General features: G+C 46.8%; 1 protein-coding gene across 4 annotated transcripts in view; it reads left to right on the top strand.

Moving 5' to 3' along the window:
* The window catches only part of CAMSAP1 (calmodulin regulated spectrin associated protein 1), a 64,486-nt gene extending 54,734 nt beyond the window's left edge, over positions 1-9,752 (top strand). For all 4 annotated transcript variants that reach the window (XM_077284364.1, XM_077284361.1, XM_077284365.1 and 1 more), the window contains one exon: positions 7,561-9,752. In XM_077284364.1, coding sequence (XP_077140479.1) covers positions 7,561-7,863 — 303 coding nt within the window. In that variant the 3' untranslated portion in view covers positions 7,864-9,752. The remainder of the gene's footprint in view (positions 1-7,560) is intronic.
* Positions 9,753-12,394: the final 2,642 nt, after the last annotated feature.

The raw sequence follows: 12,394 nt of genomic DNA, 5'->3' as shown, positions 1-12,394 counted from the left end.
CCTATTAATCAAAGGTCAGTCCCAGTCTGCCTGCGAGGAGTCGGTAAGCATCACCGTAGATTCTCTTTCTCGCCTGGGTTGGAAGATCAACTTCGAGAAATCATCTCCAGTGCCGGCTCAGCAAATCTGCTTCCTGGGCATGATCTTGGACTCTTCCCGCGGGTTAGTCATTCTCCCTCCGGAGAAGGTCTTATCCTTACAACAGGGAGCGCGCAAGCTCTCCTGCCCAGTCCCTCACTCCATTCGCTTCACTATGCGCATCCTGGGAAAAATGGTTGCGGCAATGGAAGCCGTTCCATTTGCGCAGTTCCATCTCCGCCCTTTGCAACAGGCGCTCCTGATAGCCTGGGACAGGAGCCCGAATTCCCTCGACCGTTGTTTTCGCCTGCCCCCGCCAGTCAGGCAGACCCTCAGGTGGTGGACGCTACAGTCCTCCCTGAACCAAGGGAAGTCCTTTCTTCCTGTGCATTGGTTAGTGGTAACCACCGATGCCAGCCTCTTGGGCTGGGGCGCAGTTTTCAATCACCACACGGCACAGGGTCGTTGGTCCACAAGGGAGTCGTGTCTCCCAATCAATATCTTGGAAATTCGAGCGATCACTCTTGCCTTACGCAACTTTCACCACCTTCTCGCAGGCCATCCCATCAGAATACAATCCGACAACGCCACGGCCGTGGCGTACATCAACCGACAAGGGGGAACCCGCAGCAGAGCAGCCATGCTCGAAGTCTCCCACATCCTGCGCTGGGCCGAGACCAATCACTTGCTCATCTCGGCAATCCACATACCGGGCGTGGAGAATTGGGAAGCGGACTTCCTCAGTCGCCAAGGTCTTGCCTCGGGCGAGTGGTCCCTCCATCCGGAAGTCTTCCAGCAGATCTGCCTTCGCTGGGGGACGCCGGATGTGGATCTCATGGCCTCGAAGTTCAACAACCAGGTTCCCCAGTTCATTGCTCGTTCCCGCGATCCTTGCGCCGTCGGGGCAGATGCCCTGGTCCTGTCGTGGCATCGGTTCCAGCTGCCATACATATTTCCACCTCTTCCTCTGCTTCCGAGAGTCATCAAGAAGATCAGAGCAGAGGGGAGACCGGTGATTCTCGTCGCGCCCGACTGGCCGCGCCGAGCTTGGTACGCGGAACTCGTCCAAATGGTCACCGACACCCCCTGGCGCCTTTCAGATCGCGCGGACCTTCTCTCACAGGGCCCGTTTTACCACCAGAACTCCGGGGCCCTGTCTTTGATGGCGTGGCCGTTGAATCCTGGATTTTAGCCCAAGCCAGATTCTCTCCAGGGGTTTCTTCTACCATGATTCGCGCTAGGAAACCCGTATCCATGCGCATTTATCATCGCACCTGGCGCATCTTCTTTTCATGGTGCCATACCCATGGACGTTCTCCCTTGGTCTTTTCCATTCCGTCCATTCTGGAGTTTCTCCAATCCGGTCTAGACTCAGGCCTTGCCCTAAGCTCGCTCAAGGGGCAGGTGTCCGCGTTGTCCGTCCTTTTCCAACGGAAGATCGCTTCCAAACTGCCCGTTAAGACGTTCATCCAAGGAGTCTCCCGAGTGGTTCCTCCCTATAGAATGCCTTTGGCGTCATGGGATCTTAACTTGGTTCTCGGAGTTCTTCAGGAGGCCCCTTTCGAACCATTGCAGGACATTTCTCTCACCCTCCTTTCATGGAAGGTGGTCTTTCTCATGGCAATTACGTCAATCAGGAGGGTTTCTGAGTTGGCGGCTCTCTCTTGCCGATCCCCCTTCTTGATTTTTCACTCAGACAAGGTAGTTCTGAGAACCTCTCCTTCCTTCCTACCGAAGGTCGTCTCCTCCTTTCATCTAAATGAGGACATTGTCTTGCCCTCATTCTGTCCGGCACCAACCCATCATATTGAGAAGGCTCTCCATGCTCTGGATGTTGTTAGAGCCCTTCGGCGGTACATCTCTCGCACGGCTCCCTTCCGTAAGTCGGATGTCCTGTTCGTGCTTCCGGAAGGACACAGGAAAGGTCTACCTGCCTCGAAGGCCACTCTAGCCAAATGGATTCGTTCCACCATTCAGGAATCTTATCGCATCAGAAACACTCCTGTCCCAGCAGGGATTACGGCGCATTTGACTCGGTCGGTCGGCGCTTCTTGGGCCATTCGGCACCAGGCGTCTGCACAACAGCTTTGTAAAGCTGCGACTTGGTCCAGTCTGCATACTTTCACGAAGCACTATCACATCCATACCCAGGCTTCGGCAGACGCTGCCCTCGGCAGGCGTATTCTGCAGACAGCGGTACCTCAGTAAGCCAGTGGTACATGGGGTTTTTAGCAGTGCAATTGCTCCCCACCCAGGGACTGCTTTAGGACGTCCCATGGTCCTGTGTCCCCCAATGAGGCGTAGGAGAAAAGGAGATTTTTGTGTACTCACCGTAAAATCTTTTTCTCCGAGCCAATCATTGGGGGACACAGCACCCACCCTGTTAGCCTATTGGCTGGTTGTTCTTGGTTTCTTTGTTCCTTAGTTTTGGACATAGTTTACTTGTCTTGGTTTTACTCCTACTGCTTTACTACCGAACTGAGTCGTTACTGGCCAGTCAAGGGGTGTATACTGCAGAGGAGGAGTTATCTCTTTGTGTTTACTTAGTGTCCTCCTAGTGGCAAGCAGCATAACACCCATGGTCCTGTGTCCCCCAATGATTGGCTCGGAGAAAAAGATTTTACGGTGAGTACACAAAAATCTCCTTTTCTCTATCGCCTCATTGGGGGACACAGGAAACCATGGGACGTCCCAAAGCAGTCCCCAAGGGGAGGGAACAGCCGATAACTCCAATGAGGTCGGAGAACTCACCTCCGTCACCTGCAAGGTCTTTCTAGCTAAGCCGGCCTCCGCCGAAGAAAGACATGGACTCTGAAGGATTTTGCAAATCGCTCTGTCGAGGTGCAGGGCGGAATCTCTATGTGCACCACCGCCAGGAAGCGCACCCTGCCCAGGTAGAGTGTGCCCTAACCCAGAAGACGCTCTGATCTGACCTGGTAAACCTATCAATGTCGACCGGATTCAGCGAGCATTCGCTGACCTGGAGGCCAGAGGTCCTCTATACACCGAGCCCATGTTCTGAAAAAGGGAGAGGGACAGCCTTAGCCGGGCAGACGCACGTTGCCCTGGCCAGGTAGCCTGATGAAAGCGCTACAAAGGAAGAGTCCGAGCCAGGTGAAGGAAAGAATGAAAAATGATGGACGGGGCCATGGAGAACACCGGCGGGATGCGGGACGAGCACTGAAGCTGTGATCCACAGAATGTGCAAACTGCTGCCACTGCTGTGAGACTCAGTGGTTGGGAGCCCTAAAGAGAAAGCTACAAAAAGAAACAAAGGGTGCGCCCCTCGCAAAACGCAGAAATGTCTGATTCCCTGAGAGATCTAGACCCGGATAAGGGCTTCCATGGAACAAAGGAAAATTCATGCGGTTCCCAGGAAGTAATTACTGAACGATGAGATTTCATCCTGAAAAGAAAAAGATGGACCCTTCCGTTCAGCAATCTAGGATCCCCGACGAAAGACGCTGAGGAAACAAAGCCCCCTGGAGAACAACGAGGTTTAGCCAGAGGAAGGAGAGAGCTCGACCCTCCGGTGATCACCTTAATAATGTGGATCAACTTGGAGCCAAACTGATGGGAGCCCTGGACAGGCACGTCGGAAAGGACTCTTTGAGAAGTTCACCTGCCACGCTGTAAGCCAAATGGGCCTTCGGAAGGTCACGATATTGCTGGATGCCCGAGCAGCAGCATCTGGGGAAGGCGGATACTTCCCTGCCAGGGTAATTTGGTCCGCAAGGGTGGCCTCTGCGACTATAAACTTGCTACCCAGGTGGAAGCAAAGGCAGGGCACAATGCAGCGACAGACGCTTAAAGGTTGCCCTTGTCAATGACTGAGTCCACCGTTGGTATCCTCAAGGGATGCACCCTCTGGGAGAGGGAGGACCGTATGGTGGAAAGTCTGGAAACCAGAGGGACCATAGTCGGAGAATTGGTCCAATTCGCAGTAAGCTCAAAAGAGGAGATATAGGATACCGAGTTTCTACCCTCTTTGGAAGCGGCTGGACTAGGATTCTGAGAAAAGGATGAGGAAAGACCATTAAATTGAATTTACAAGGAAAGACCTGAGAGTAGGCTATTGTGAACCTGCTAAATGGCAAGACACTGAAAGGTGGTCCCTGGATCTCATCACAACGGTGAAGGCTCTATTTCAACCAACAACAAAAAACTGTTCAGAACAGGAGAACCGTCGGAAAGGACAACCGTTAGCCCATCTTATCAGGTAGAACATAAACCACTGGACGACTTGGCAGCTAAACTCAAGCGTATAGGGATGAGGATCTAGACTGGCGTTGGGAGACACAGTAAATAATGAGCTGTCAAAGGAGGAAAGTCCATGAAAAAAACATGGAGTATGCCAAAGCCATGGAAACTTGGCCCTAGTAAGGAGCACATAGACCCCAGAAGACACCTGACGAAAGGAAGATCCTTCTTGATGACATTGGAGACCCTATGTATCCTGGACTCTCTGGAACAGGGAGAGGATTGTAGTGTGTGGACCCACTTACCTAAGTGCAAGACACCACATGATCGAAGATACCAGTGGAAAGGATACGAATCTTGCTGAAGAAAGAAATGTATTATCACAAAACTCCTCATTGGATTCAGGTCTGGAGCAGCCTGGAGCACTGGTTGATGCGTGCGCCGAGTAAGGTCCTATTCTTGTCCAAGGTGGGAGACCTTGTTCACGCCACCCTTGGAAATCAAATCCCGGAGCTGCTCGAGGCATTATCCGGTGTCTGTAAGAAAGAAGAGTTCAGCACTAAGAAATAGATAGGGAGCTCTGGTATTGAGGTAGCTCAAAGGCCCCTAGGATAGAACAGTGAACAGTCATGAGAGTCATGGTATACATATGGGTGCTGACTCGGTAAAAGACAGCCAGAACGTATAAACAGTGATTGGTAAATCATCTATGATAGGAGTAACGCATTGGATAATGAAGATAGCCTGAAGACAGCACTGTAAAGTTACCTACGGATAGTTTGTAGTAGGCCCAAATAATCAGAAGATTTGGACAGGTCCCTGGAGAGCAACCTGCATACCGGGCCCGGAGCGTGGCCGAAGAAAAAACTGCGACCATCCGGTAACTGACACCAGCGTGTCTGACCTACCTGAAAGTGGACTGGCCATTTATGCTGCCGCTGAGATCCAACCTGTGGTACCGAGATCTCCCCTGTCGTACGTGGTAGATTTTCTTTAAAAACTGTTAATAGACCACAGATGTTATTGATCATGAAACGCGCAGCAGAATGTTCCTCTGACTAACCTGAAAGCAGACTGTAACTGCTGCTGCAGCCAACCAGAAGTTATGAATACTGGGCACCTCTCTCTGAGTGGTTATCCGAAGAGAGTCTAGGCAGATGTTGCAAAAAGACCCTGAGGTAGGTGAAAGAGGGCATTTCTGACTCACCTGAGTATAGGACAGAAGAGCGGAACCGATGCAGCACTCGACCTCGGCATTTCTGAACCACTGGAAAGACGGCGGATATCAACCACAAGTGTCTGGCAGATGACGCATGTAAAACCTGGATAGTGGATAGAGTACTGCTGCAATCGAACACAGGGAACATGAAGGAAAAGGCTTCTTACTCACCTGATACCGTACAGAATACCAGTACCACTGCAGCAGGCAACCCGTCCAGTCTAATGCACTGAAAATACGACAGTTTCAAAGTACCCTACTGTACCTGGTAGGTGGTGCGTCAAAAACCTGGATAATGGAAAGAGTACTACTGCGATTGTCTCTCAGTATCCTGCGACTGCTTTAGCGTGGAGGGAACCCTGGAGAACCCTCATTATATGAGCGACTGCACTGCTCCAGAGTATTTAAAACATTACACTAGTGACTGTACAGCTCCATAGCGCTTATTACACCAGCCGCAATAGGAATGATGGTGACTCCCAGTGATAACTGAGCCTGAAGATAGTGTTTCCCGTCCAAACTGTATTTTGCTGTGCCTGTCTTATACTTCGTACCGTTACCTGGATCAAGTGCTGCCTTCTGGGACCAGGTGCCGGGAGATGTTCTTCTGCCAGGCTGTAGGGCTATTAGTGCTGAAGATGTAGGTCCCGCAGGGAGAAGGTCACCGTCCAGATCCACAAGCCAGAAAAAGGGGCAACCGCAAGAAGACTGACAGGGACCGAGAGGGCAAAAGCGTGCACTGCAGAGAAGCACGCTGAAAGAGCCCGCTCTGAGGCCGGAGGGGGGGCCGAGCCAAGCGCCGGGTCCTGGCAGGAGAAACATGGCGCCGGCTCCAAGCAGAGAAATGGAGCAGAGGAGCAACGGGTGGGAGAGAAGCCCGCCTGAAATGCAGGTGAGAAGGAGGGTGGAGCTAAGCGCCGGGTCTGGGTAGGAGAAACATGGCGCCGCCTCCAATGAAGCTGAGTGAGGGGGGTTTCCAGAAGGAATCAAAAAGCAACGGGCGGGAGAAAAAGCCCGCCCGAAGTGCAGGGAAGAAGGGGGGCGGAGCCAACACCGCAACTAGGCCCGAGTGAAGCCGGGACCTAGATTACAGCTGGTAACCTCTGGAGCATGGGGGAGTGGCACGGAGGGCCATAAAAAACGGCGGAAAGAAGTTTAGTACCCCAAATACCCCCGGATTTAAGGAAAAGACCCCCTAATGCCCCACGCTGCTGCTAGGCCCGAGAAAACCCGGTACCTAGAGTACAGATGGTGACCGCCGGAATATGGGGAGCGTAGTGGAAGGCCCTGAAAACGCTGCAAAGGTACACTACAATCTTCCTATCTTCTTGGTTCCTCTTCTTTCTGTACTTGAGAGAGAGAAAAAATACCTCCTTTTCCGGGATAGATCGGACGTCTGAAAATTCTGTGGGACATCCGCGTCTCCTCCAACCGACAGGCTCTGGTGGGCGAGTGGGTGGGGGACGGAGGCAGGACCGACGATCGGATCACCTCAACACACTTCTGTGTTAAGGGCTGGGGTCCTGCCGACTAGACGTATGGGGATACGGGGTGGCAGTACACGCCGTACTCAGTCTCTTTGTGGGAGTACAGTTGTGACCGTTCACACTGTATCCCTCCGTGGCACCTGAAAAGGAACGACGCACAGAGGTAGATAAGGGTCTAATGAAAGACCCGTGTCCACCTCCTACTGACACTAAGCTAAACTGGATATCCTACTTCCTGTCGGTGGGGTGTACACTGCAGAGGAGGAGCTAAGCCTTTTTGTGCATAGTGGCAGCAGCATACACCCATGGTTTCCGGTGTCCCCCAATGAGGCGATAGAGAAATACCATATTCCCCGCAAATGGAAAAATCCACACACAAAATTCCCAGTGAGCTGCAAATATTACTTCTAACAATTCTGTATGGATTAGGCAAAGAGAGCATTCTTGGCATACACTCGGGAGCTATATTGTGATATTGGCCACAGTCTGGGACCTGTTAACATAGTCTAGCTAGATTTAAAAAAAAAAATCTGTCCTAATTTTTTATTGTATTTTGTTTTACTTTATTAAATACAGGAACTAGAAAAGTGCGATTCCAACCACTACATCATCCTGTTCCGCGACGCCGGCTGTCAGTTTCGAGCACTTTATTCTTACTACCCAGACTCTGAGGAAATCTGTAAGCTGACGGGGACGGGACCCAAAACCATCACCAAGAAAATGATTGACAAACTTTACAAATACAGCTCGGACAGAAAACAGTTTACTGTGATCCCTGCCAAAACCATGTCCGTCAGCGTCGACGCACTGACTATACATAACCACTTGTGGCAAGCCAAGCGACCCGCATTGCCAAAGAAGAACCCGCTGTACAAGTGACCCCCGGAGTGACTGCGCTGGCTTTAGAGCAACATGTTTACGCCTTTTCCTGCAGTGGATATGAACAGTGCAGCACTTTGAATGTTTTTTTTTCTTCTCTGTTCCCTCAGTTTTATTCCTTTTTTTTTTTTCCAAAAGGGAAGTTTTAATATGCGTTTTACAGACAATGAGAAAAATTTTTTTTTTTTCATTTTTTTCCATTTTATTTTGCTGCAGGTCCCAGTTTCTCCACACCCAAACCATTAAATCAGAAGATGTGCTCATTACTTTTTTTTTTTCTCTCATTTATACCATTTCTCCGTGGATGTCGTCTGCCGTGAAAAAAAAATCAGAACTGACTCCTTCAACACAAGGAACTCAATGCATGATGCTATGGGTTTTTTCTTTCCTTTTTGTTTTCTTTATTTTTACCAAGTGGATTTCCATTTACTTGAAGTGCTCCCAAACTGATAAACTATGGAAACAGGGAGGCACCTGAAAATAATAATAATTTCCAGCTGTTGTAGGGGGAGAAAAAAAGCAAAAATAAAACATTGAATGGAAGGAAATGTAAAATCTTGGAAATGTACCGTAATTGTATTTACTGCTGGATTGTTTTTTTTTTTTCTTTTGTGCTGCTGTTATTTGGGAAATGTTTTTTTTTTTTTTTCCCCTCTAAGCTGATGTTTAAGAATTATACACTCTAATATGGCTGTCCTGCAATCCACAGCGGATGAAATGATTACACACCCCAAATACGGATTTGGATGTAATATTTATTTTTTTTAATCCCCTTCCCCCAATCCCCTCCAGTGGTATTAATACATTCACAGCAAGTGATACATCCCGCAAAGTGTGTTGGCATAGATGTAGATCAGTTCCATTATGAGCACGGTACTCATGCCTGTATAGAATATATTGGTGCACTTATCAAATAGAACAAAAAAAGAAACCAGAATAGTTTTGTTTTTTTTTTTTGGTTATAAATGGTTTTATGATGTTACAATTGCTGTGTTCTAGAAGAAGCACACTATAAAAAGCAGAACGTGTGTGCAGTGATGCGTCTTTTTTTTTTTTTATTTGTAGTGACTTTTTTTTTTTTTTTTTTGCTCATTTAAAAAGAAATTAAAAATCCACTTCTCATTGAGATAATGCTGTCAAATCAAAAACGGCTGTTTTTTTTTTTTTTGTTTTTTTTTAAATCTTTCTTCCACGCTTACAATTGGACGGCTCAGACTTGGATGGAAATCGCTGTCTTCATGGTTTTATGACCTCATGCACTTTGGAAGTTTTTTTTTTTTCCCTGTACCGTTTCACGACGTGAGAGGCGCCATTGTCATTTTACTTAAAATATGACGTCGGAAATATTTAAATCTATTTTTTTTTTTAGAGTATTATATATTTTCTTCTTTTTTCGTTTTGCACTTGTCTGAAGTATTACTTGAATTACTTTGGTACAAAAGGAAGACGCTCTCGTTTTCGTACTTACACTAAAAAAAAAAAATGGCCGTCGTGGACTCTGGGTACAGATCCCAGTATGGATTTGTAGAACCCACTGGGGTGATGGCAAGACATTTAGTTTGATGTTTAAATGGTGATTTTATTGTAGGGAGGGTGGGGGAGAACAGGTCGGTTCAGCAGATGCCACCACGTTAAATGCCCCCCATCCCCAGTAATGCTCTTCTTCCATGTTACTCCAGACTGCTGCAGTTCTGTATATATTCGTTGTCGATGTTTCTGTATATAACCAAAAGCTTTATAAGTCTACAGTGCATAAAGAGGATTTGTTATCATGCTTCCCACACCCTCTGCCTGTGATCCGTATCTCCCCCACCTTCACCATGGTTATTTAACTCCTATTTATTTTATGAAAGCACTGAAATTAAATAAAATTAAAATATTGTACCTTGTTCTTCCATCTTTTTTTTTCATGTGTACGTCTAGTCTCATTTTATGTTTCATGACGTTCATTGTTTTGTTTTTTTTATTACATATATTTTTATTTTGTCTAATTATCATTCCCGTTTTCTTTTTTTTCTTTTTTTTTTTTTTTTTGTTAAAGCATACGTAGACTTTCTATTGAGCCCATTTACTTGCTCTGTGCATGCGCTCACAAAGTGATCTCAGTACCCGGACCCTCTCCGATTAACATGTAAGTTGGGATGAAAATCTAAAAAATCGTTGTTTTAGGCAAACTGAGTTTCCAGGTGCAGGAAGTACTTTCCGGCATCTGACTTGCGTATGATCCCTGGCTATGTATGTCAAAGCAAAAAGAACCCCAAAGCCCTATTACTCGCCACACCAATCACCGCTCCGACTTTCCAAAGCTGCCATCTGGTCCTTTTATCACTGTTGCATGACACATTTCCGATGTATTTATTTTTTCACTGTAGGCCAAGACTTTGAGACCTTTGCTCTCATTAAAAGTTGTTTTTGGGCATTAAACCTGACGGCATCTAAAGGAACATGCTAAAAATGCAGAATAATAGCATGGCTGTTTTAAAGGGTTGTCAGTAGTGATGAGCGAATAGCATTGTTGCTCGGGTCATCTCCAAGTATTTGTTAGTGCTCGGAGATTTACCGGTAGTTTTAGTCTCCTCAGCTGCATGATTTGCGGCTGCTGGACAGCCTGAATACATGTGGGAATTCCCTAACAAACAGGCAATCCCTACATGTATTCAGCCTGTCTAGCAGACGTAAATCATGCAGCTGCGGAGACGAAAACTAAATCTCCAAGCAATAACAAATACTTGGAGACCACCCGAGCGTGCTCGGGAAAACTGGAGCAATGAGTATACTCGCTCATCACTAGTTGTCAGCACTTGGATTTTGATGGCTTGAAGACCTGTAGTTTCTACTTCGCTTCATTGGGGTACACAGACCGTGGTGTATTCTGCTGCCGCCAGGAGGATGACACTAAGTTAATACAAAGAAAGTTATCTCCTCCCCTGCAGTATACACCCTCCTGCTGGCTCCTAGAGAACCAGTTCATGTTTAGTGTCCATAGGAGGCACACTGGGGTCTGCTATTCAGACCATACCTTTTATATTTTTTACTAGCTGTACTACCCGGCTTCGCCCGGGGTAATAACTGCTGTTAGCAAAATAGAATGTGTTAACAAAAATTTATTCTGCACAAAAAAAACACAAAACAAATAGATAGAAATGTAATTATTAAAAGGCAAAAACTAAGCTAATAGAAGCATTTTACAACATATATTTCAACACCAGAGATATTCCACACAGATTTAACTAAATTGGCCAAGTAATGTGAAGTAGTCTTCTACTACTTATTCGAGAGCCTTTTGATAAACGACATTCTTAGTTTTTCCTTCAGGTGCAAAGACAAACAGATTTTTGGCTGTTCCAACTCTTGAACAGGCCACATAAAGTTGACCTTGAGAAAAGCATGGAGATTGTAAATCTAAGCTAGCTGAAGAGCCCGGCGTTGCCTGGGCATAGTAAATATCTGTGGTTAGTTATAGCACCTCACTTCTCTTATTTTCCCATCACACCTCTCATTTTCCCCATCACATCTTTCATTTTCCCCCTCACATCTCTCATTTTCTCCCTCACACCTCTCATTTTCCCCCTCACTCCTCTTATTTTCCCCCTCACTCCTCTCATTCCCCCCTAACACTTGTCATTTCAACCTCACATCTGTCATTTTCCGATCACTCCACTATTTTCCCTCACTCCTCTCATTTTGCACTCACACCTTTTCATTTTCACCTCACACCTCTCATTTTCACCTCAGTATATACATGTTTGTCATCTCCCTTATATATAGTATACACCTGTATGTCATCTCCTGTATATAGTATATACCTGTATGTCATCTCCCCTGTATATAGTATATACCTGCTGTGTGTCATCTCCCCTGTATATAGTATATACCTGTATGTAATCTGTATATAGTATATACCTGTGTGTCATCTCACCTATATATAGTATATATCTGTATGTCATCTCCTCCTGTATTAGACCTCGTTCACACGTTATTTGGTCAGTATTTTTACCTCAGTATTTGTAAGCTAAATTGGCAGCCTGATAAATCCCCAGCCAACAGTAAGCCCACCCCCTGGCAGTATATATTAGCTCACACATACACATAATAGACTGGTCATGTGACTGACAGCTGCCGGATTCCTATATGGTACATTTGTTGCTCTTGTAGTTTGTCAGCTTATTAATCAGATTTTTATTTTTGAAGGATAATACCAGACTTGTGTGTGTTTTAGGGCGAGTTTCGTGTGTCAAGTTGTGTGTGTTGAGTTGCGTGTGGCGACATGCATGTAGCGACTTTTGTGAGATGAGTTTTGTGTGGCGACATGCCTGTAGCAACTTTTTGTGTGTCGAGTTGCATGTGACAGGTTAGTGTAGCAAGTTGTGTGCAGCAAGTTTTGCGCATGGCGAGTTTTGCGCGTGGCGAGTTTTATGTGTGGTGCCTTTTGAGTATGTGCAAGTTTTGTGTGAGGCAACTTTTGCATGTGTTGCAACTTTTGTGCATGTGGCAATTTTTCCGCGTGTGCAAGTTTTGCGTGTGGCAAGTT

The sequence above is a fragment of the Ranitomeya variabilis genome, chromosome 2, assembly GCF_051348905.1.
Source record: "Ranitomeya variabilis isolate aRanVar5 chromosome 2, aRanVar5.hap1, whole genome shotgun sequence".
Lineage (NCBI taxonomy): Eukaryota > Metazoa > Chordata > Amphibia > Anura > Dendrobatidae > Ranitomeya > Ranitomeya variabilis.
This window is presented reverse-complemented; position numbering and strand designations above follow the sequence as displayed.